At 45.1% G+C, this 25604-nt stretch overlaps 1 protein-coding gene across 1 annotated transcript in view; it reads left to right on the forward strand.

Moving 5' to 3' along the window:
- RBSN (rabenosyn, RAB effector) overlaps positions 1-25604 on the forward strand; it is a 131399-nt gene that overhangs the window by 63299 nt on the left and 42496 nt on the right. Inside the window, exons 9-11 of the mRNA XM_078661702.1 lie at positions 2908-3152; positions 3919-3989; positions 24523-24609. Coding sequence (XP_078517828.1) covers positions 2908-3152; positions 3919-3989; positions 24523-24609 — 403 coding nt within the window. The remainder of the gene's footprint in view (positions 1-2907; positions 3153-3918; positions 3990-24522; positions 24610-25604) is intronic.

Consider the following 25604-nt stretch of genomic DNA (forward strand, 5'->3'; position numbering starts at 1 on the left):
TAGCAGCACATTCTCTTCATAACTGGCTTGATGCACTACACCAGATGTGCTAAACAGATTGATGTCTGACTCACACAAAACCTATATTGTGAATTTGGAGAATCTGAATCCTGTACGGATTTGCTTTTTTCTGCTTCATTCACAGTGGCTTTCTTACTGGGAAAGGAACAGTACCAAGGGAAACATTGAACTTCAAAGCGAGGTACGACATCAAGAGGGATTTGGTATGTGGCATGGCCTGTACCATCATTTAAAGTTCCTATTAAATCTAATTTGAATGCCTATCTGGAAGGCATTTTCAACCAAATCTGACTTGAAAGGTAATACATGATGGGTAGCTTCTGTCTCAGAACTGCACTAAATAAGATAGCAGGGTTCTGGGGTGGAACAAGCTCCTAGATCTAAACCCCAAAGATGTTGGTAGGTCTTTGGCTATATTCCACTCATGGAGGTTGAGCTAGTCTCCCTCTAAGGGTCAGAAAGGAGTTCATTAATTTATTTATTTATAAATTGGTAGCAAATGTTCTGCACCAACATTTCCTAAGTCCAGTTTACCTAAATTGAATCTCAGCAGCGTAGAGAGCATGTTTTCTACATCAAATGAGAACCAGTTTTGGTTTTGGTACTTGCTCCTTGAGCCTTCTTCTAGTAAGACGCAAACATTAGAAGGACCATTTAGAAAAAAGGGAAAGAAGAATAAATAGTTGCTTTGGATATTACATCCCTGTAATTTTACCATATACCAGAACACAGTAATTACAGCACTTTCAGTGCCTTGTTATCGGCGTTGCCTTCTATTCCTAAGACGCTGTTGTCTTCAGAGAAAATTGTGCAGTTAGATTATACAGTTAACTTGTCAAAAATGCAGCACACTGTCTTTGCATTCATTTATATTCTTTGTTCAGACTTCTCAAATGGATTATTGTTCCTACTCTGGAACATGCTCCTATTCTGCACCTCCAAGAGCGGTACCGAAAGCTGTACCTAGTGGAGAAGAGCCTTCTCCCATTCCCTGCCTCAGAAGTAGAAGGTGGACGAACACATACACTCCAAATTCTGATCTTGAACCAGAGTCCCTATATTCTACCAGATTGGTTCATTCAAAGGCAATAAAGTCTCTGAGCGAACACAAAGCCTGCTTTTCCTAGGCTTTATAAGATTAACTGTACCTGCTTCAGTAAAGCCTTTAATTAATATGAAGTCTCCTTTATTTGTACAATATGTTGCTTCTTGGACTAAACCCATTTCAGAACATCCAGCATCAAACTCCTTGGACAACAGGCTCAAAACACTCAAACAGAAGCCAGTTCTTGTTATGGGTAATTTATTAGGGGAGTCTGTGCTCACTGAAGCCTTGCGTAAAGAAAAAGGTCCAGTGCCACCTCTTCCATGGTCTATTTTGGAAGACAATGAGACTCATGGGGGCACAGAAAATCTACCTAAACTCACAACATAACTTTAAAAAAAAAGAAAGCAGCCTTGATAAGGTCAGCATACAATTCAAAGATTTGGGAAAATGTAAATGACATGTTTGTGTAAATCACCTCTTCATAAAGCTATTTCAGAAAAGTCTTCCTTACTCTTTGGCAGTGCAACCTTGTCAGGGATTCTTCATTAGGCACCTCAAACCTGGACGCAAGTGCGATCAGTGTAGAGCTATAGGGCAGTATTAAAAATAAAAGTTCTTTAACCCGCTCTTGGATTTTGGTAGGTCTTCATTGTTTCTTAACTCCAATGGACCTGCATTCCACCCTTGAATGAGAATGAAGTACGCATTCAAGAGCATCTTTTGAAACTAGTCACTGCTTGCCAGCCCTTATCCATTTGGAGTGGATCGTCAAACCGTGTAAAGTTTAAGTCAAATCTACCAGTGAGCAATCTTCTCTAGATAATCCTGAAAAGATGGATGAAGGAACAGAATTGCATACTATCAGACGCTAAAAGTCAGAGAAATCGTCTTACCTTTTAACTCTCACCACCGCATTAGCTGCAGGTGCTGGATTCTTTAGATATGGGACAGAGAATTCTCAGTGTCGCCCACAACATGGGACCTTGTTCTCATATTCAACAAATGAACCCTGTTGAATGGTTAAGTTTAGTCAACCTGGTACTTGAAAGGTGCCCGAGTGAATGGTTCAAAGTATGAGCCATTTTTAACGAGCTCCATTTCACACAAGTCTTTTTTTGAGTCACCAAAATGTGTTATTTTCTGTAGAAATAAGATGAAGTATCAAAATCGCTTCTGATTTTTCCACACTACTGTCTGTAAACCATAGGACAACATGTTATCCACATTAAGTAATATTTTACTTGCCAGCTTCCCTGAAATATCACCTCAAAATGCATCAAGCTATTCACCAGAGCATGTGGCACTTCACAAGCATATCCTTCCACCTCTCAAAATAAGTTTTACTACCCACAAAGCTGCCTGTAATGCAGACCACATTCTTCCCACAGTATGCACTTGACTCACATCCTGAGATTATTTTACTTTTTTTTAACCAGTTGGTTTTGCAGAACACATGGAAATTTGACTAAACAGACCCACTAAAGGCTCAGCTGCGCGGTGCCTTTTTTGGTGTGACATTATACATTTTGTACTCTGTGACCGCTTAACTCACAGCTACCTGAATGCACAGTTTATTTACCAATATGCTGGACGTTCTGCTTCCTTCATTTTCATGATTGTGTCAGTGCTGTTTCTTTACATCAAACATTTTGTCTGTTATGTTTTTGATTTTCCCTTTAGCAGCTGATTATTTACTGGAAATAATTGTGAAGAGTTGTACTAATTGGTGCACTGTTTTCATGGGACACCTTCTCCCAGATGTACATCAGTCAGCTTGTAGCCCCATATCCTGGTTTACTTGTACCTTATATCATTTCTTTCTTCATAATTTTTTGCAGGTAAGCTCACCAGTGCCAGCAAACATGTCCTTTCTTCCCAGACCAGTCCGAACCTCTCTCCAAACAACAGCGGGCGCACTTCTCGTAGAGGCAGCATCAACAGCTTAAGCAGTGTGAGCTCAATTTTAGATGAAAAGGATGATGACCGAATCAGGTGCTGCCGACATTGCCAAGGCACGCTGCTGAAGCGGGAGGAGCAAATTGATGAGCGAGAGTACACACCTGAAATTGTCAAATTTTACCAGGTACACCAATGATTTTAAAAAAAGTCTGTGCCACGGTCTGTAAATTCGGGGAAGTGCCTCATTTGTTAGTTAATATCATGGCTTGCTTGGCTTATTTATCCATTTGGCACAAAAACATATTAGAAAGATTGCCAGGAAGTTTACTAAACTAGCTGCCCTGAAACACAGAAGGATGTATGCGTCTTAATTAAGGTTTGCATACATATTACTGTATGCATACATTTCAAGGTGTCATAATGAAGCTGTTGTATAGGATCTGAATAAAAGATGTCAAGAAACAATAACAATACTTTAAGTTTCCCTTACATTTTACCTATAGCTTTCTAGTTACATTAGAATACCAATCTATACCTGCTTATTTATTTATTTATTTATTTATAAAACATGGCGAATGAAGGAGCTGTAGTCAGCCTAAATATTTGCAGAAGGAGTTACCACTTATAGTAGTTTGATGAATTGATCTTGATTGTTTGACATGGCATCAAGGAATACTCGTTTGTTTACATGACTTGGTGAGATGGAGTTAGACACACACATGGCTAGTTAGGGACCAAGCAGTTAGGCTTGTATTTGTCAATTGTCAGACCTTCAAGTGCTGTTTTGGTTGAACTTCAACCCAAAAGATTGCATCCTATGCTGGAGAGAAGCAGTGCTGAGAAGTGACATATTGCACGCAGTTTGTGTATGCATACATGTGTGCTGGTGTGTGTAATATTTCAAATAATTTTGTTTAATTTAGTGAAGATTTTCTTGAATTATTTTCTAGAAACTTCGACAGTGTATGGAAAAAGTAGACTTGAAGGCACCGGAATACATCAAGATGGCTCAGTCGATAAAGTGAGCACCCTTATTCTATCAAGTTTGTTCATGCACTGTGTAGATCAACAAGACCTTTATGTTGGAAAATCATGTTCCAAGTGCATTAGAAATGAAGTTTGTCATTCCAAAATGGCAAATATGACAATCAGACTATCCAAAAGGTGTCTGGCTTTTGGCTTCAAATCAAACTGGCTTTCAAACGTATTGTGATTTCTGTGATCCCTGCAATTCCCACAAAATATAGATGTTCGAGGCATGTGGGCTGCTGAATTTATATCTATGCATAGATCGCCGCCTAGTGTTGGGTCCGGATGATTGCACATTGTTGTCCTGGAAGAGTCTTCGAAGTATCACGAGATAGGTGGCTCCTCCCCTGGACTACAGTGCGCATGGGCATCCCCACCATGCTCAGATTGGTTTTTTCCGCCATTGGGTTCGGATGTACTTCTTAACTCCCGTTCGCAATATATATTAGTTATTCTTTTTCGAGGCCAAAAGGCCTTAGGGGCGTCGGTATTGTCTTTCGTTCGGTGCCTTTTACCTTTCCAGTTCTTTGAACTAGACTTCGGAAGACTTTTTGCCTTTCGACACCAAAGGCCCCTCGACGATCGACGATGGAACGCAGTCCGTTCAAGCGCTGCCCAGTCTGCAACTCGAAATATCCCCACATCGACGTGCACCCGGTGTGCAACAAATGTCTCTCGCCGGACCACGACGAGGACAGCTGCATGGCCTGTTCCAAATTCAGGTCGAAGAAAACTCTCCGTCTTCGACGCGCTGCACGACAGTCGGCGCGAGAATCGGCACCAGACCCAGAGAACATCTTCGGTGGTGACGACGAAGAACATGTACAAGAAGAGGATCCGAAGCACTCGGATCCTGCATCGGAGCCAGACTCCACCTACAACGAGGACGAGGAAGAACTCTACGTCCATGATGAAGACATCGTCGAGGTAGAAGACGACGTACAACCTATCGGAGCAGTCGACGACGACTCAAGCAAGGAGCTAGGCCCAACCGCAGTAGCGGGGCCTCATAAAGACTCTTCCACGGCTCAGGTCGAGGCATCGCCGGAAGGCCTTAGCCAATATCTTCAACACCGTCCTCTAGTCCCGCTTCGAGGCCTGACTAAGGACATTTCCAAAGAGCCATCGGTCGATCGACCACACTCAGTGGAGAAATCGAAACCGAAACCAAAAGACACGAAATCGAATCCGACACTGGTTAAAAAGACCATCGGCTCGACGACTTCGGAACATTCCAAGTCGAAACGTGCGCTCGACCCCTCGGGATCGAAGGGGGGCGTCGATCTCGGATCGACTGCGCCGGTGTCTACAGTAAAACACGTCACGCTCCCGTCAACGTCGACTTCCGGCTCCAAACATGGCGCCTCTTCCGAAACATGGCGCCTCTTGCCCAGAAGACCATCGATCCGAAACTAAAGAAGCCACTGTTGGTCAAGGCCTTCGACCCGAAGCCGAAAGTTGGATCGAAAGACCCTACCGCGTCGAAGCCCAAGGGCGTTCCTGCTGCGCAGCAACGGCTCGAATCGACGCACAGCCTCAAACGCACTGAACTGTCGAAGTCGGTCGACTCGAAGACACCGACTCCATCGAAGAAAATCAGTCCGTCGCTGATGCTTACGGAGCCAATAAAGTTCGGACTACCCCCAATAGCACGGCCTAAACCTGTTCAACATACACAGGCTACCGACTCTTCCAAATCGACGTCGGTTGCCGCAACCACTCAGCCTCGGTCGGACGACGTTGTATTCCAGCCACCGTCCCACAACAACCAGTCGAAACTCTACATCGACTCCGAATCGGGTCGACTCACCATTTACAAGCGTAAAATCAGGCCTGAAGCGCCTATGGAACATTATAGGATACCACTGAAGAAAAAGAGAGACTCTACCACCTCTCCTGTTCTTTTTGAGCCCATGCAATCATATGGTCAGGACTATACCTACTCTCCCACAAATGTCACTGAGGATGTGGAGGAAGGGGACAATGAGGACCAGTTTAACTATCCCATTGATACTGATCAGGATGAGTCCCAGCCGTGGGCTGACACTGTGGACCATGCTGAGCCACACACCACCCCTGATACTCTTTCATATGCTGTCAAGCCTTCACCTACTGAAGATACTGCTGCGTTCAACGCGCTGATTGAGAGGGCGGCGCATAACCATGACGTAGATATGCACGCTGACCCAGTGGAGGAAGACTTTCTTTTTGATACGTTCTCCACATCAGAAAGGTCTATCAAAACTCTGCCTATGCTCAAAGGGGTGCCCAAACATGCAAGTGACATTTTTAAAGAGCCCACTAAAGCAAGGGGGGTGAACCCAAGAATTGAAAGGAAGTACCGGCCTGCACCCGTGGATCCTATCTACATCAAGGGACAACTCCCACTGGACTCCTTAGTAGTGGCTAATGCTCGCAAAAGAGCGAACTCTCAGACAACGGGTGATGCTCCTCCTCCGGACAAAGAATCCAAGATCTTGGAGGCCTGTGGAAAAAGGGGGGCAGCTCAAGCTGCTAATATTTGGAGAATCTCCAATACCCAAGCCCTGTTAGCAAGATATGACAGGGCACACTATGACACGTTAGAGCAGTTACTGCAACACCTGCCAGATGCTTATAAGGAGGGGGCAGAAATGCTTATACAAGAAGGGAAGTTAATCTCCAACGCGTCCATTAAGTGCGCGTTGGACGCAGCCGACACAGCAGCTTGGGCCATAAACACTAGCGTTATGCTCAGGAGGCATGCCTGGCTCTGCATCTCTGGATTTAAGTCGGAGATCCAATCTACCCTGCTCAATCAGCCAGTAAACCCTGACTTCCTGTTTGGTCCGGAGGTAGACACCACTCTTGAAAAGATTAAGAAGGACACTGAAACTGCTAAATCCATGGGAGCTCTGCAGTCTCAGCAGTTCCGGGGCGGTTCCTTTCGTCGCTCCGGTAACAGGGGAGCCTCAAGAGGACAAGCGCCGCAACAAGCCCAATACACCAAGGGGGGCACACAAACCACCTATAACAAGAACAATAGGGGTGGATACCGTGGAAACAGCAGCAAGGGCAGAGGACGTGGAAATAATAATACCAGGTCCTCCACCACTAACGTGGTTACGTCTTGTCACTGCCCCCCGACCATATAACACCGGTCGAGGGGAGACTCCAGCAGTTCCTGCCAGTCTGGGAAAGCATTACCACGGACAGGTGGGTGAGACAACTTGTACAACACGGTTATTGTCTAGAACTAACCTCCACTCCACCCAACATACCCCCAAGGCACCGTCCTATGTCCGCCGAGCACATGCACTTATTGCAGCAGGAAGTCATATCCATGCTGCAAAAAGGCGCCATAGAACTCGTGCCTTTAGAACAGCAGGGTACAGGGGTGTACTCGCTGTACTTCTTAATCCCAAAGAAAGACGGGTCTCTACGGCCCATTCTAGACCTCAGACCTCAGACCTCTAAACCAATACATCCTGTCAGAACACTTTCACATGCTAACGTTACAGCAAGTTCTGCCGTTGCTCAGTCAAGGAGATTTCCTAGCAACATTAGATCTAAAGGATGCCTACTTCCACATTGCCATTCACCCCAGTCACAGGAAATATCTCAGGTTCACCATCAACAACCAGCATTACCAGTTCAAAGTCCTGCCTTTCGGGGTCACTACAGCCCCCAGAGTGTTTACGAAGTGCTTAGCGATAGTAGCTGCGCACCTTCGGCGGCAACACATCCATGTCTATCCGTTGGGAGAAGTGTGGCTCAGGGGTTAGAGGCAGCAGACCCGGAAGCTGAGATCGGTCCTGGACCAGGGTTCAATTCCCTGCCTCGGCGGGTCTTGGGCTAAAAATTCCACGGACTCGATAATTCTTGCTCCGGTGCCTCCTCGACTCACGGGTTCACACTCTGCGACTCTGGGCAATAGCTTGCTTAATCTCCACAACGGCCCCTCGCGGCGAGATGCCTGACTTTCACCTTGTGGATACCCTGCTATCTCACAGGGGAATACCAGGAAGGGTTCCCTAAGCAAGCGCCGGGAAACCCACTGCGGGTAGCTGTGCGCTATATAAGCTCAACTACATTTACATTTACATTTACATATATCTAGACGACTGGCTTGTACAGGCAAAGTCAGCCCATTAGTGTGCCGACCACGTGTCCCGCACAATTCACCTCCTACACAGTCTGGGATTTTCGCTCAATTACCAGAAGTCCCATCTTCACCCTGCACATGTACAGCAGTACCTAGGCGCGGAAATAAACACGCTCGCTGCCACAGCGCAACCAAACTCAGCGAGGGTCAACAGCATGCGAGTGCTGATTCAAAAGTTCAGGCCACAACACTCACTCCCGGCGCAGGTGTTCATGCAACTCATAGGCATGATGGTCTCCTGCATCTTCATAGTCCCCCACGCGAGGCTACACATGCGTCTGCTTCAGGAATGCTTGGCACGCCAGTGGAACCAGGCTCAAGGACAGCTCAAGGACCTAGTGTTGGTGACCGGTCGTGCATACAGCTCTCTGCATTGGTGGAACACACAAAACCTTTGCAGGGGACGACCGTTCCAAGAGCCGGTACCACAGATGGTGCTGACGACGGACGCATCTCTCCAGGGTTGGGGGGCGCATGTCCTCCACTATACAGTGCAGGGACTATGGACACCACAACAGAAAAAAATGCACATCAACCTACTAGAACTGATGGCAATCTTCATGGCGATGAAGGCATTCAAGTTGCATCTCTGCAACAAAGTCGTGTTGATCCGGACAGACAACATGACTGCGATGTATAAGATCCAGAAGCAGGGAGGGACACACTCCCCAAAATTGTCACACCTAGCACAGTGCATGTGGAAGTGGGCCATTCAAAGGAACATTTTCCTCATGGCGGAACACCTCCCAGGCAAGGACAACCAGATGGCGGATCTGCTCAGCAGACACAGCCATCAGATGCACGAGTGGGAGATACATCCCTCGGTGCTCCAACCATATTTCCAGCAGTAGGTTCATCCAGAGATAGACCTCTTCGCCACACACGAAAACGCAAAATGCTGTGCCTTCGCCGCCAGGTTCCCACACCCGCAGTCTCAGGGCAATGCGATATGGATGAACTGGTCGAACAAATTTGCGTACGCCTTTCCTCCAGCACCACTCATACCGCTGGTGGCACGCAAACTGAGGCAACACTCCATGACGCTCATCCTAGTTGCTCCAACGTGAGCAAGACAGGCATGGTACACCACGTTCCTGGAACTTTCCGTGGATCCCCACCAGCGCCTAAGACTCACACCCAGTCTCCTCACTCAGAACCATGGAGACATTCAGCACCCAGATCCGCAGCAGTTGAGCCTTGCAATATGGCTCCTAAGGTCATAGAGTTTGGCTACCTAAACCTGCCTCCTGACTGTATGGACATCATAAAGGAGGCTAGGCGACCTACCACCAGGGCCTGCTACGCGGCAAAATGGAAGCGTTTTGTTATCTATTGCTCCAATAATAACATAAATCCACTTGATGCTTCCACACAAAACATCATATGTTATTTGCTGCACCTGTACAGGTGTAATCTAGTGTATAGTTCCATCAGGATACATTTAGCAGCAATGGCGGCTTATCTTCAAAATAGACAGCACCTATCCCTTTTCAAAGTGCCAGCCATTAAAGCTTTTATGGAGGGACTGAAAAGGGTCATTCCTCCAAGACACCCGCCTTCGCCGGTCTGGAACCTCAACATAGTCCTCACCAGGCTCATGGGCCCACCATTTGAACCTCTTCACTCTTGTGAGATACAATTTCTCGCATGGAAAGTGGCTTTTCTGGTCGCAATTACGTCACTGCGACGAGTTAGCGAGCTGCAAGCCCTCACGATTCAGGAGCCTTTCATTCAAATTCATGCTAATAGGGTTGTGCTACGCACCAACCCCAAGTTTATGCCCAAGGTAGTGTCACAGTTCCACATTAACCAAACTATCGAACTACCTGTATTCTTCCCAAATCCTGATTCAGTGGCAGACAGAGCACTATACACACTTGATGTTAAAAGAGCTCTCCTGTATTACATAGACAGAACTAAAGACTTCAGGAAAACTAAACAACTGTTCGTTGCCTTCTCTCCACAGCACAAAGGCAACCCGATTTCTAAATCCGGTATAGCCAGATGGATTGTTAAGTGCATCCAGATCTGTTATCAAAAGGCTAAACGCACGTTAACAGTTCCCCCAAGAGCGCATTCCACACGTAAATTAGGGGCATCCATGGCTTTCCTAGGTAACATTCCTCTAGAGGACATATGTAGAGCAGCTACATGAACCACCATACACACATTCACCAAACACTACTGCGTGGATGTACACTCAAAACAGCAAGCTGCTGTAGGTCAGGCTGTTCTCAGAACTCTCTTTCAGACTGCTGCAGCTGGCACGGGCAACCGCCAATAAGGAGGGTACTACTATTTATTCTATGCATAGATATAAATTCAGCAGCCCACATGCCTCGAACGGAATATGCTACTTACCAGTATGAATCTGTTCTTGGCATGTAGGGCTGCTGATATTTATATCGCTGGCCCTCCTCCCCGGTGCCTGTCGCAGCTGTAGCATTCACACTCATTCTAACGCAGGGTCATCACTTACTATATCACACTCCATCTCTGCCACAATGGCGAAAAACAATCTGAGCATGGAGGGGATGACCATGCGCACTGTAGTCCAGGGGAGGAGCCACCTATCTTGTGATACTTCGAAGACTCTTCCAGGACAACAATGTGCAATCATCCGGACCCAACACTAGGCGGCGATCTATGCATAGATATAAATATCAGCAGCCCTACATGCCAAGAACAGATGCATACTGGTAAGTAGCATATTCCTTATATGCTCTGCTATTTGTGTAATTGCATGCCCACGGGGTGCCAAACAACACATTCCTTTTTAAAGGGTGTCCTATCTTGCTAGTATCACTTTTGCTGTTCACCTACGCACCAAAGTTCCAGTATGTATGAAAAATAAACATAAGCATTTAGTGCTCCACCAGACAGCTAGTACTTTGTGAATCCGTTGTAGCTTCCCTTCCAGTGCTGTATTCCTCCGTTGAGCTCAGAAAAAGCTGCTTAATAATACAAATAATAGTTTTGTGACTCGATAATAATGATAATTCTGACCTGAAGGCACACAATGTCTTAAGGCATGCCTGCCATCTTCATATTTTATTTTTCTCTACAGGCTTTACAGCATTTGCTTAGTTGGGGTCTTGCCAGAGATGAAAATTGCCCGGTAACTAGTATGGTTCCTCGTAGTATGCAGAAAACAAGGCAGATACCAGTGTGGTGTTTCTACCTTTTGTGGCCCTTCCTGCGGAAGACGGATAATCGCCCAGAGGGTTCTGTCAGAGCTTGGGGGGGAGCGTATCGGCATCAGTTCGCTCGGGCACCATCTATGAGGAGAGTTGCCTGGGTGGTCCTTCCGGGAAGAAAATGGTGTGCACACCGGCAACCAGGAGGCGTGAGTTCTCTTTTGGGTGCCATCTTCGAGTAGAATACTTTAACTAAATTTCTCCGATTGGGCTATCCAACATTAGAGAAAAGATGCAAAGACTTCACACCCAGGATACCAAAATTAGGTTTACTGGGCAATGCCGTTTTGATGAAATTTTCAAGGGCACTGCTCTATGATTTTCATCCAGTTCCATCAACAGTTATAGTGAACCTCTGAAATTGCCAGGCGAAAAGGAGCCTCATTGATCCAGACTGGCTGAGTCCATGGTGGTACCCGAACCTGTTAGAAATATCAGTCAAGTTACACAGCAGGTTGCCATGAAAAATACACATGTTCACCAGATTGCACCATCAAATATCAAATCCTCAATCCTGAGACCCTTGAATTAGGCAACATGGCCCTCGAGATCAGAAAATATGAGATTATGAATATGCCCTATTTCATCCTTGGACATTCTATGGGAGGTTAAACACCCTTTTCCCAGGGCTTGCTATTCCTTCAAATGGGAGAGGTTTTGCTTGTGGTGTCAAGAGAAATAGTGCGAACCTATGTCAGGAGATGATTCAACCATATCTATTAAGTTTGGCACAATCAAAGATGCAGTTTTCTATCAGTAACCCTTGCAACTGTATTAGCTTACAATGAGGTTATAAGTAAAAACCCTTTTTAGGTTTCGCCTGGGGCACGGAGCTTTAGCTCCGCCCCAGAGAAATCTATTGTTTACTATATGTGCTTCAGGAACGTCCCCCGGCTCCCATTGGCTAGCTCCATAAATGGAGGCTAGCCATTGGGAGCCGGATCTGTCCGTCAAGGCCGGACCAGATTCGGGGGCGTTCCCGCGTTTTTTTCCCTCTCCACCCACTTCTGTTCGTCATCGCGGCGGTGGGTGGGTGTTATTTTTTTTTTCGAGTCGGCCTGTTTTCTTCCTTTTACAAGTGTCTGTTGTTGGAGTTGGCTGGAAGATTCGAGTTCCCACGAAGCGATCAGGTAAGGAGCATTTTGTTTATAAATGTGTTTTCACTTTGTTTGTTTTAATCCCGTTCCCGACCCCCCCCTCCCGCTGTCCGTTCCCGCCCTCCCGCTGTCCGTCTAACCGTTCCTGCCCCCCCCAGACTCTCTTGGTGTCTCCTCCAAATCGTGCACTCCCTCCCTTACTCAGAATAAGCCACACGCTTAACCACTCACTAATTCTCACAATGACTCACATATTTGCTTGCTGAATCCGCCCCCTCCTTAAGCCAGCGCCGGCTTTGATGTGAGCACTGGAGGGCCGTGTGGGCCTGCCGCAGGAGGAGACTTGAGCTGAGAGCTGGGCAGAGCCGGAGCCTCCAGAGAGCTCCAGCAGCGGAAGCAGCAGCAAGCACTGAACGGAGCTCTCTCACTCACAGGACAGGACAGCACGGGCACCCCGCACCCCCTCTCAAGGGCAGGCACCGCGCGCCGGGGGAGACATGGAACATCAGCTGCTGTGCTGCGAGGTGGAAACCCCATGCTGAAGGCGGAGGAGAACTGCCCGCCGTCCGCTTCCTACTTTAAGTGCGTGCAGCGTGAAGTGCAACCCTACATGCGGAAGATCGTGGCCACCTGGATTCTGGAGGTTTGTGGAGCAAGGAGTGCACGTGCCACATGACTGCCACCCAGGTCGAATCACCCCTGCCCCCCACAACCCAGCAGAGTAACATTATAAACACACACTTATGCTAGGGGCGCACCGAACTTGCATACATGTGGGGCAACCCCTATGCGCTGCTCTGTAGAGCCTGGCCCCCTTTATGAAGAGTGCCGGTCAAACCTGCTTTGGAAGCCGGGACTACACCCAGTGCCCCGCAGTCTCACCCCCCAGTAACCGGGTCTGGAAATACTATGAATGTAGTTTTTAATGTAATACCATGTACACGTATGCAGCGCTCCCCGTGCCAGTATTACACGCCATCTTTGATGACTTCTTGTTTCCAAGCAAAAGATTGCTCCCTATTCTGTAAAAGTGGATAAATGTGGGTTTTTTGGGGGGGGTTGCATTGGGGTGTGAGGGTCCTCCCTATGTGGCCCTAGGTTAGAACAGCCTGTGCCCCACTTCAAGGGGACTTTCCCTTGTTGAAGGCTGTGTTCTCAGTCCTTACAAGCAGAACATGCAAGGTCGCAAGTCCAAAGAAGTTCCAAATGAGGAGCTCCTTTGAGGATCCGACTCTTGTACCCGGCTCAGTTTGAGCTCCACACTCAGGGGTACATTTTGATGGGTCGGATGTGACTATTTCTGACTTCTAAATATTTTTTATTAATTTTTGAAACTTCGGCGAGCTCCTTCCTTGCAAATGTCGCATGCTTTCGGCAGGGACCTGGGGGGCACCCAAGGGCCTTTCAGATCGGGGGAACCCCTTGCTCTGATCCCTTCTTAAACAGCACAGCTCGGTAGAGCATCGCCAGTAGTACATTTTCATGTGATTTTGGGGTTCTGACATATTTTTTTTACATTTTTAAATATTTTTTGAAAAGATGACGTTGGAAAATGTGACTTGAGTAGAGCAGGATTAGACGCCACCTTTGTATAGAATGCAGCGCACACTGCACCCAAACTGCATTGGAAGAAATAACCTTTAATAGTAGGGAGTGCATAGGGAGTGGAGAGTGCATAGGGAGTGGAGAGTGCATAGGGAGTGGAGAGTGCATAGGGAGTGGAGAGTGCATAGGGAGTGGAGAGTGCATAGGGAGTGGAGAGTGCATAGGGAGTGGAGAGTGCATAGGGAGTGGAGAGTGCATAGGGAGTGGAGAGTGCATGGGGAGTGGAGAGTGCATAGGGAGTGGAGAGTGCATAGGGAGTGCAGAGTGGAGAGTGCATAGGGAGTGGAGAGTGGAGAGTGCATAGGGAGTGGAGAGTGGAGAGTGCATAGGGAGTGGAGAGTGCATAGGGAGTGGAGAGTGCATAGGGAGTGGAGAGTGCATAGGGAGTGGAGAGTGCATAGGGAGTGGAGAGTGCATAGGGAGTGGAGAGTGCATAGGGAGTGGAGAGTGCATAGGGAGTGGAGAGTGCATATGGAGTGGAGAGTGCATATGGAGTGGAGAGTGCATATGGAGTGCTTAGGGAGTGCATAGGGAGTGCATAGGGAATGCAGAGTGAGTAGGGAGTGCTAGAGAGTGCAGAGTGAGTAGGGAGTGCTAGAGAGTGCACAGTGAGTAGGGAATGCTAGGGAGTGCAGAGTGAGTAGGGAGTGCTAGGGAGTGCTAGAGAGTGCAGAGTGAGTAGGGAGTGCTAGGGAGTGCAGAGTGAGTAGGGAGTGCTAGAGAGTGCAGAGCGACTGCAGAGATTAAGCTAATGGCAATGTAAATGACAATGCCATGCATTTATCTGTTTTCAAAACCAACACATAAATACAAATTTTGTCATTTACAATGCCAATAACTCTAACTTTTCCAAAGGCGAAACCATTGCATTGTAAATGCTTGTTTTAAATTCATGTCACAAAAGATTTTTGGGAAGGCCTGAAGAAAGCTTCCAACTTTGGGCGGCTCAAAGTTATCCAGTCAAAATTAATGGGTCTATCTTTTGTAGTAATTCACATGACTTCATTGCAGCATCTATCTTGGTAGACTGCCTTTCTAATGGCTATTTCTTCAGCTTGTAGGTTTATTTATCTATTGAATTTATGTGGCGCACAGCTACCCGGAGGTTTCTCGGCACCTACGGACAATACAGGACAAGAGGCAAGGGCCAAGGGCCAACGGGAGGAATCGAAGGTTTTACTGATTTAAAAAGTAATGCTTTTCAAGGCGTAAATGGCTAGGAAGGGAGTTCCACAGGGAGGGAGCTAGAAAGGCAAAAGAGTGTCCTCCCACTTTGGCTTGTTTGATTCTAGGCACCTTAAAATTTAATTGATTCAAAGATCGAAGTAAACGTGAAGGGCGATATCGTTGCACCAAGGCACTTAAATAGTGGGGAACTGAGCCCATGTTTATTCTGTGCATATAGCAGAGGGCTTTAAATTTGGCGCGATTGTCAATTCTCAGCCAGTGAAGTTCATGAAGTATGCCAGAAGTGGCAGCCATTCTAGGGAGTTGACAGAGCAGTCTTGCTGCGGAATTTTGGACTACCTGAAGCTTGCGGAGCACTTCCTTGCCAGCACCCAGATAGAGCATGTTACCGTAGTCCAATCTGGATTGGACAGTTTTTTGAGTAGCAGAAGGAAGCATCCAGAGGATTTTCCTAAGCCACTTGAGAATAGCAAAATAAGTTGAAGCAACTTTAATCACCTGTTGCTTCATCGACAGTTGGTCGTCAATAATGACACCAAGATTGCGTGCCAATTGTGATGGGAGGGGAAGATCACCCATCTGCGGCGGCCAATGTTGGGGGCCCCAAAGAGTTTTATTGTTGCCGAAGATGAGGAGTTTCTTTTTCCCCCCATTTAGCTTAAGTTTATTTGTGTGCATCCAATCGGCTATCTTTATTATCCCTGGTTGGAGAGAGGGTGACTTTGAAGTTTCTATAGAGGAAAGCGAGTAGATAAGCTGGGTGTCATCAGCGTAGGAGTAAATTGTTAAGCCTGCTTGCTCTGCTATCGTGGCCAGAGGGCTGACATAGATGTTGAAGAGCAATGGACTGAGAATGGAGCCCTGGGGGACTCCATACGGGGACACCTGTGTCCTGGAATGAGCAGTAGGGAAGAAGACCTGAAAGGTCCTATTAGATAGAAAGCTGGACAACCACGTGAGTGCCTTACCGCCGATGCCCTTGGTATGGAGAATCTTTAGAAGCGAGGGGTTGGAAACGGTATCAAACGCAGCACTTAAATCCAATAGAATAAGTGCCACCGTCTCTCCTTTGTCGACTAGTTGAGGAATATTTTCAGTAACTCCCAGTAGTGTCGATTCTGTGGAGAAACAGTCTCTAAAGCCCGATTGAGACTGATGTAAGATGTTTTGTGCCCAACAAACTTAGTCAACTGGAGGTTGATGTGCTTTTCCAAGGTTTTAGAGAGAACGGAAAGCAGGGAAATGGGGCGGAAGTTAGAGACAACCTCGGGGTCAGAGTTGAGTTTTTTGAGCAGGGGGAGGACCATTGCATGTTTCCACGCATGTTTAGTGAAGTGTATGTCCTTTCAGCAGTTAAACCCATTAGTGCGTTCCAACTAAATAGTGGAATTGAGAAATTTCTTCCCTCCTTAAAGTGGTATCATAATGTCATAGTAAGCAGACTGTTACTCTCCCAGTTTTCTTTAGCCATATCTCTTCACCTGCACGACATTGCTCACAATATCTGGAAGTCAGGAGAGTTCTGTACTTTCATCTAGACAGGACAAAGCCCTTGCACAAATCTAACCAACGTTTATCAAATGTGATCATGATCAGTGGTCTCGACACCTCAAAACAACCTATCTTGTCGATTTGTATCTTGCATATCATTGTTATTAGTTGGTTAAAAAAACCTTGCCCTGCAACCCCAGATCCCATTTCACTAGAGCAAAAGCAGCTACCGCTGCCTGGCTAAGAAATATTCCTCTACCAGTCAAGTCATTTATTATTGTACAGTTAATTAAAACCATAACAAATGAGCATCTCATTGATACCTAATCAAATCGGAAGTTAAAATGGAGAACACATTATAAAATCTGGCAGTGCAAAATAAAGTGTCACTTGCAAAGCAGCATTTTTGGTAAATTACAGAATATATCAAAGTCGTATTAGTGCCAGAGAAAAAGTGCAGATTCCAAACGGCAGTAACAGAATTTCACCAAGTTACCTCAGGTGCCATCACCTAGCTTTCAACAAGGAGGATTTTTACTGTGATAACAAAAAGATGACTTTGGATTTCTCCAACAGCAGTCATTGAGTACTCCACGAGAGTACCTTACAAGAGTTGGCAGACGGAAGAACTATTATAAGCAACACATGACTGGTATGCTAAAAGTGTAATGATGTTTGTTTATAGCATGCTAAGAAGTAGGTTGGGTTGTTAATGTCTTTTGGTTTGTTGATCCTTTGCAGCGTTGAAACTCTATAAAAATATATATTAAAAATACCAATTCATTTGCAAAACACCTTAAAAAGGTTGCCCTATAAGGGGTTGTAAATTGCGTAAAGAACGCTGACCAGGGTAAATAATTTGTTTTAAGTCTAGAGAAGATGGTTTACAATCCATTTACAGCCTAAAATGTAACAACTAATTGTAGGGGGTGCAGTCAAGAACAGTAGCACTGTGACCCTAAATGAGTTGCCAAAAACATTTATAAAAGCAGAACAAGTGTTTAAAAGAGGCGTATCTAGTCTTAAAGTGCATGATAAATGTTCACTGTGCAGGACTGTCACAGATGATACCGTGTAAAAGGTCACATGCTTGTAAATTCTTAAGGTGCAGTTCAGTTTAGGCTTCAGGAAATGGTTGGTTTAAACAGGATACCTTGACGGATGTGCGGAAATACTGTGGGGGGGGGAGGCAAATCAGGGAACGTAAATAAGCTTGAAGTCAACAAAACCTCAATAAGTGTCGAGCTTTGTTGCCGCAAGCTTTAAAACCTTTGTGAAGCAACAATTCAGAATGGGGTCCATTGCTTTAAGACATGCAATCACAGCCTGCCTGCAGGACCGGATGCCCCGTTGGTTAAAAGGAGCTCTTCTTAGTAGTGCCCTCCGTTCTCTCAGTAGAGCAGGGCAAAACCTATATGTGAATAATATTTTCTTCCCCAGAATTGCACAATCTACAGCAAGCTTTTTCAGTGGCCCAGTCCCATGGCACACTCTGGGCCGGACCTGGAAGAAGGCAAAACAGTTTCTCATAAAACAAACTTTTCAATGCCTGGACCACCCGGCCTCCAGGTAAAACTGTGGCTTAAGAATTTTGTACTCATTTAAGGCCATTCATATGTGAGATGTGGAGGATAAGGTATATTTGTCTATAAGCTATTCCTCTACCAGACACATGCAAAGTGGCCACTTGTAAATCACCCTCTTGTCTTGATTCCTGTACAAAAGCTGACACTATTGTGAGTCAGTCTAAACTGAGAAAGGTTTTCTGTAAACTCTATTTTCGGAGCTGCATTACTGTCTCATGTGAAATAGTTTTTGTTCTTGATGCCCAAGATTAGCAAGGATTATGACATCACTAGCTTATTACACTATTCTTACAATTATGTCTATCAATGAAGATCCTATTATGTAGCTGGTCCTTCTTGATTTGTCCGCCGCCTTTGACACGGTGGACCATTCCATCTTGCTTTCCCGTGTCAGGGCGGCGGGCATAGGAGGATCAGCCCTCATCTGGCTCTCGTCCTTTCTGAGGGACCGGACCCAGGCAGTCCATCTTGGGGAGTTTTCAGCTACCCCCTGCCAGGTCCAGTGCGGTGTTCCCCGGGGTTCTTCTCTCTCTCCTTTACTTTTTAACCTTTACATTGCTCCGCTCATCTTTTCTCTACAGCACCTGGAGGTCTCGGTATTTAATTATGCAGACGACCTCCAGCTCATCTTTAACCTTTCTTCTACATCTGATTCTATTTCCAATTTCCAATCTACTCTATCTTTCATCAGGGACTGGATGAACCTCAACCACCTGAAACTCAATCCCGATAAAACGGAACTTGTGGTGACGGGTGGTTGTTCCAGTCCCTGGAATTCACTTTTCTGGCCCCCCTCCTTTGGTTCTCCCCCTACTCCGGTTTCCTCTGTCAAGACTCTTGGTATTAAGCTCAATAATCAACTCACTATGCACTCCCAGATTGGTTCTGTGGTTTCTTCCTGCTTTCTCACTCTTCGCACCATTCGTTCTATCTCCCGTTTCTTCTCCTTTCCGGCACTCAAGGTAATTATGTCCGCACTGGTCCTGTCCCGCCTGGACTACGGGAACATTCTGTACAATGGCATCCCTCTGTACAGCCTCCGTAAATTGCAATTAGTGCAAAACCAGGCTGCTCGTCTTGCCTTTGGTCTCCCTAAATTCCATCACTCCTCCCCCCCTCCTAAGAACTCTTCACTGGCTCCCGGTGCGGGAACGTGCCTTGTTTAAACTAGGCTGCATGGTGTTCCAGGCCAGGACTGGTCTGGCCCCCCTGTTCATATCATCGGCCATCAAGGCTTATGTCCCTGGCAGAGACCTCCGTTCCTCAGCCCAACTTCTCCTAGCGGTGCCCCGCTACCGGAGAAAGAAACAGGGTGGCTCTAAATTTTCCACTCTTGCCCCCTTGTTTTGGAATTCGCTTCCTTTTCACCTGAGGTCCCTCACTGATTATTCCGCCTTCCGTAAAGCTTTGAAGACCTTTTTATTTCCCCAGGCTCTTCCTTAGGTTTTGTTTAGTTTCCAGCCATTCCTTCAGTGACTGTCCCCGCTCAGTGGGTCGTTCTCCTACTTTAGCGCCAAGAAACCGTCTAGGTGTATGTTGCGCTCAATAAATATTTTAAACTTAAACTTTGTATCCTAGGAATCTTCATTGAAGCCATACATTATTCTCCTTTTTTATGTTTTTAGTGTCAGGATCTTTCTAAAACATTTTGTGACTCCTTTTTATAACATAACATAACATGTGCATTTGTAAAGCGCACGTTCATCCCAGCAACGGGGGATCTTGGCGCTGAATAACAGATGTATATTGTTACCCAACTCAATGGTACTCATTTTATCGACCTCAAATGGATGAAAGGCTGAGTGGACCCGCTGGGATTTGAACCTGTGACCATGACGTCGAACACAGGCCCCTGCAGTGGATGCATTAGTCCACTGAGCCACCAGACCCAGTCTCCTTGTCCTCCTTTATTTCTTGGGCATGCAGTATAAAAACTTACCAATTCTTTTCTTAGTCTCCCTGCTCGCTTCTAAAAACACTGTCTCTGTGAAGCAATTGCCAGTACAAGGCCCTATGAGTTGTGGAAGCCCCTGGATCCTAGAAGGGACAAGATTCTTTTTTTACTCTTATAATGTGAGTGAGTCAGGCTTCACTTTTCCTCTTAATTACTTAGACTTGTGGGCAGTAGCTTGTGTTCCAGGTGTCTCAGTGCAGTTTTGAGGAGGGTTTTTGTACTATGTACAGTCTAAAATGTGGAAATCCTTGCCTGTAAAAGACGTTTGGAGAGTGCTTTGCAACATCCGGACAAATTAGATGCTCTATTTATATGTAGGTGTGTATATTAATATGAAGTGTTCTGGGTCCCTGGACGCTGGGGGGAATTATGCAGACATGTTTTTCTTCAAAAGAAGACTCCTGTGGTTTAGAACCAGTACTAAAAGTAAGTAACCATTTTTTACCATGGCTGCATTTTTCCTGTGTATATCTTTAGATTACTTCATCATGGTTCCTAAATGGGTTATATAGAAAGCCTACCAAGGCTACTTGTATCCAGAGCATGCCTGATAGTTGCTGCTCTGTCATTTCTGAGTGGACTCTTAGATCATTTTTGCAGCTTCCTCTGTCCCTTACAAACAACCTTCAGTTTGACCCCTGACATTCGAATCCAAAGAGAATTTTCAATTGCTGCCTGTAATCTAGGGCATTCTTATGTGTTCCTAACGCTCAAACTCAGCAAATAGCCATAACTATCATTTATATAAGATGCTAGGCAAGTGCACGTGCATAGCTATCTTTCATGCTACTTAATCCCACTCCAAGCTTAAGCGCAGCCGCATATTTCTGACAAGGTGTGCATTCCGCTAGTCATCAAACATGTCACAGTACACGTCTCACATAGGCCACGCTCGTTCTGATTTAAATTAATGTAAAGATAGTTTCTTTTTTACCTCAATATAGCAATCAAGCCCTTGGTGCTATTCACACCTATATTTTTCTTAAGAAATACAAAGTCCTCTAGCCAGTGTCATATATAGGGCTAGGGCATGCTCCAGTAAAAACCCAGAGACAGACCATATGCTACGGTGTAGTTGTTTCTAGGTGAAGTGCCTAGGGACCATCAAGATCATTCAAAAGTAAATATAACACTTTTAAAACATTACAGGAAGTTTCTCACGCAAGCGACCACCATGAGCCGGTTGGCTATTGCTTACCAATAGGATTGCTTTATCATCGTCGACACTTTCCTGTTGTAACGGGAGGAACACGCACTATGCATATCACTGGTGGTGCTCAATGTATATAACTACTAATTAATGTCATATGTGCTCACCACCCTCCTGTTGGTCCTAAAAAAATGTAGAAATAGATTTAACCCCTTAAAGTAAAAATGAGTCAAGCAAGGCATGTCACATACACTTTTATTCTATACCTAGGCTCGTGTTAAATATAATATTTTTAGATCATTGTATTGCAAAGGGCCTACATGTTTCATTGCCAAACCAGACTTGCAGGAAAATTCATCAGGACTCGAGGACCAGTTGTCAACCAACTCACGTCAGGTGTGGATTTTAACTCAGTCTGCCGGCACAGAAGGAGGCCACAGTTTTGCTCTAGACGGATCTCCTTTGGCCTACTGGTAGGCATTCACCTGATGGTTATATGGTAAAGTGCACAGCTGGGTGGCAACTGATCCTCATGCCCATATGAATTTGCCTGTAAGTCTTGTTTGGCAATGAAACATGTTGACCATGTTTAACCATGGGGATTGATGGGGCCAACAAAAGAGGGCGACAGTCAGAGTCACATGCTAGTATGATTTCTATTTTTCAGAGGCAGCTAAACAAATTGTTCTACTCTTGTGCATTGCTAACTATTGTAAACAATTTAATATCCCTACTCAGATTTCTTCCCTGAATTACTGTTGAAGCCAGGTGCAAGAGTGCACAGTAGCTATCAACAATTAAGTTAACTTTACTAAGACACTTGTTGGGATGTAGATAAAGAGGCGGCCTTCGGTATGAAAACCTTTAAGACTACTGGAGAACTGTGGGATTAGGCTCGATCCTTCCGGGCTCTGATTGTGCAGTTAAGAAGAATTTTAATTTTTGAGGAAGTGGCTAGCAAAGGAGATCTCTTCTAATAAATGGGCTGTTTTTCCACTGGAGGAGACCTCTCCTCCTTCGATACAGGTGGTCTCCGAGTGAGTTAGATAGGTTGTGTGCCCAGTGGATGCATTTTGATGGCTTAGGTAATCAATTTTGATGGCTAAAGTAATCATTGTGTGCCTAAACAGCGCACCCTTATGCCACTCATCTATGACTTAACCAGATCAAAGAAAAAAAAATGTTGAGCTATTCCATTAGTGTCCTAGTTGGGAGCTTTTAAGGAAGAGTTGCACCCAGCTTTAAAGTGCTCAAGACAAGTTGTTTGGCTATTACTGAAAGGAGAGATTCCTACATTTAACCCCTTGGCTGCTGCCGTCGGGCAACGGTCGTCACATGCACTACCTTGGTAGTGCTGCGAACGTCCGTTGGCCGACGGTGCCCCACACGTTTTTCAAACGTTCAGCGCTGGAGCTGAACGCTCGACGCAGGCAAGGTGTTACTACCGCAAATAGTTGCACGTTTATTTTGCCTGCTTGGCTCAACCTTCACTTATATGGTAGTTGGGACCAAAGCGCAACAAAAACCATTACGAGACAAGGTCTGAATCACTTGCACTTTAAAAGTGTGCTAGTTTTCTAATAGCCAATAGAAACCGACCATTCAATCAAGATACCATACACAAACTGTTTCTGTGCATTTGTACCAGACTCTAGTAGGCTGTCGCACCACTCTGACCTCTATCAACTTACTCTTGAGGCCACGTGCGAGTGTAGATTGATTGTCTGAGACAAAAGTCTGTGGAATGACTGACTTTATTAGGAGCTGGAATATTTCTGTATGCTGGAATTCTTGATTCTGTATTGACTAGCTCCAGAGTTTAAAAGTAGCTGTGTTCATCAGTGAGCAGATGTGCATTTTGGGCCAGGTCCTCCCTGGGGGTTGTCTTCGCAATTGTTTTATAGTTGCTGAATTTGCTACTTTACCTTTTACAGTATTTATTTTTTCTCTTTGATCATGCTAATGAGCTTTTTACGTTAGCATCCTCTATCAAGTGAGTGTAGTTGTGTCACCAAAGTACGTAATATATACTATTTCCAAATGTATCGATTTTGTAATATTTTTTTCTGAATAGGTTGACTTGATTTAGACTTTTTTTCCTGAGTGAAAGGTTCTGGCTTTGTCTGTTACCAAAGAGGGAGTAGCACAGTAACATTAGAACTGTTCAGCATTTATGTAAACCATCAGAAACCGCTTGGAGCTTATGTTCTGGTTTGACATGATTTTCATGGCTTCGTAAGCCAGTAAAAGTTGTGTAGAAGGAAAATTACCATTGTCTCATCTGAGGGGGGGGGGGGGGGGGGGGGGCGGCATGGTAGAACATCACCTAAGATGAGGATCATGGAAAGGTTTAAGGGGCCTTCTTAGTTGTGATATTATCTTTGCAAATGGCTTGCTGCGAACAACCTTAGTTTATCTAGGCTTATCATGCTTTGCCTAGAACTCTCCTACAGAACCTAAAGCCCTGTCTTTTTACATAAATGAATGGCCTTTTAAACCTGGTATTGCTAATTATCTGGGTTTGTCTTCAAAAAGCAGCTGTTTCGAAAGCGAGCTAGTGTTCTTGGCATCTAGAAAATACCACTGTTTTCTGATACGCAGAGAAGATTATTGCAGTAGGATTTAATGAGTTGATGCACCATTTTTACTGTTACATCCGATTTGCTCACCCCAGTCTTGCCATAGCAACAATTGTGTTCCCAACGCACCATGCAAATGTTCTTGCTAATGATGTGGTGGTCCCTCCCAGTATCACTACTATAAAATTGGACAGACAATGTATTTTATTCTTTATTCAAAATCCGGTCATAAAGTTGGAAAGGTCATAGATGTCTCTTGAATTTGCTCCTTTTTCTTATACAAGTTCTCAATGGGGTTCATTGGGAGTCCCGCACAAGCTATTTTGGAAAGGTGGAGCTGTCTTGAGAATTAAATACTGTTTGCACAGCATGAACCTTCAAATTTTACTTTATACTCCCACCACACCTGGAAGCCCGGTTGCGATGAAGCATGGTCTTGTCTTCCTCGTATATATGTGCTTAATACTGCTTTTATCTGAGGCGGAAAACCATCTCACATTGCAAATGTTTATACTTTTTTTTAACCTTTCTCAGTGCAGGGGAGACGACCTACAATCTCGATCATGCCAACGACTTGCGTTTGGAAGTGCAAAAGTCGTACGAGTTGATCGATGCATTAAGGTAAGAAGAAAAAGATTGGAATCTATTTTTCTCTTGTTTATTTCTGTTGCCACTTTTCCTATATTGTATGTACACCACTGGGCACACAGACCCTCGTCTGCTATAAAACATGCAAGGCTCCCACTTTTTTGTAATTGGCACCTACAATTTTAATAATTTGAATGTTTTTAGTAGGTTTTGAAGAAAGTTTAACTGAAAGGTTATGGGTTTGATCGTTTATCCTTATTTTACATAATATGCTAAATAAGGCCTTAAAATATTAAATTGATCCTTTCAAGAAGCTGACAGATCCTAGAGACATCACAAGTGATCGTTTCATTTCAGTGCAAATGGATATGTTTTCTTTTTTTCAGATTTTTATTTAGCTTCTTTGCCTCATGTTTAGGCTATGCGCAACAGGGTTAGGCTTCCCGCTAACATTTCCAGTAATCTTCTGGTGCTTTAAAAGTGCTTTATTCTGCTGCTTGGTTGAATTTCCTCACCTTCTGGGATTTTGTCTTTGGTCATTTAAATTGATGTCACTTATGAGTTATAAATAGATCTGAGTAAAGTACATTTATATTGTTTGACCGAGTGTCTGTTAGTTGTTTCTATGAGATACTAGTTTATGCTATACTAGGACGAACTTGTAGAATGCTTGTTGTATGGCTTCAGTTATAGTGAGTGTAAGCGTTTAACTCCAGCGATCCTCCCAATGGTACATGAAGAGCTTTGGTGCCGTAGACCGAACTTGCAGGAACATCGGATCCGTAGACTTATGCTATTTACACTTCACTTGAGGGTGACTTCATAATCCCCAAGAAAGCTTAAAGAGAGAACTCTGAAGGGGAACTAGTGGCCACCTGATGAAAAACAAATGGAGTGAAGATGGAAGAGTTCAAGCTGCGCACTTGAGCACCAAGTGTTAGAAGTGGCTGGCAGCTTTGAAGAAAGTGTGATGTACAGCTGCTAACTGGAGGCTACAAGCATATTACTTAGAGGATCCTGCTAATTGT

Source organism: Lissotriton helveticus, chromosome 9 (assembly GCF_964261635.1).
Source record: "Lissotriton helveticus chromosome 9, aLisHel1.1, whole genome shotgun sequence".
Classification (NCBI taxonomy): Eukaryota; Metazoa; Chordata; class Amphibia; order Caudata; family Salamandridae; genus Lissotriton; species Lissotriton helveticus.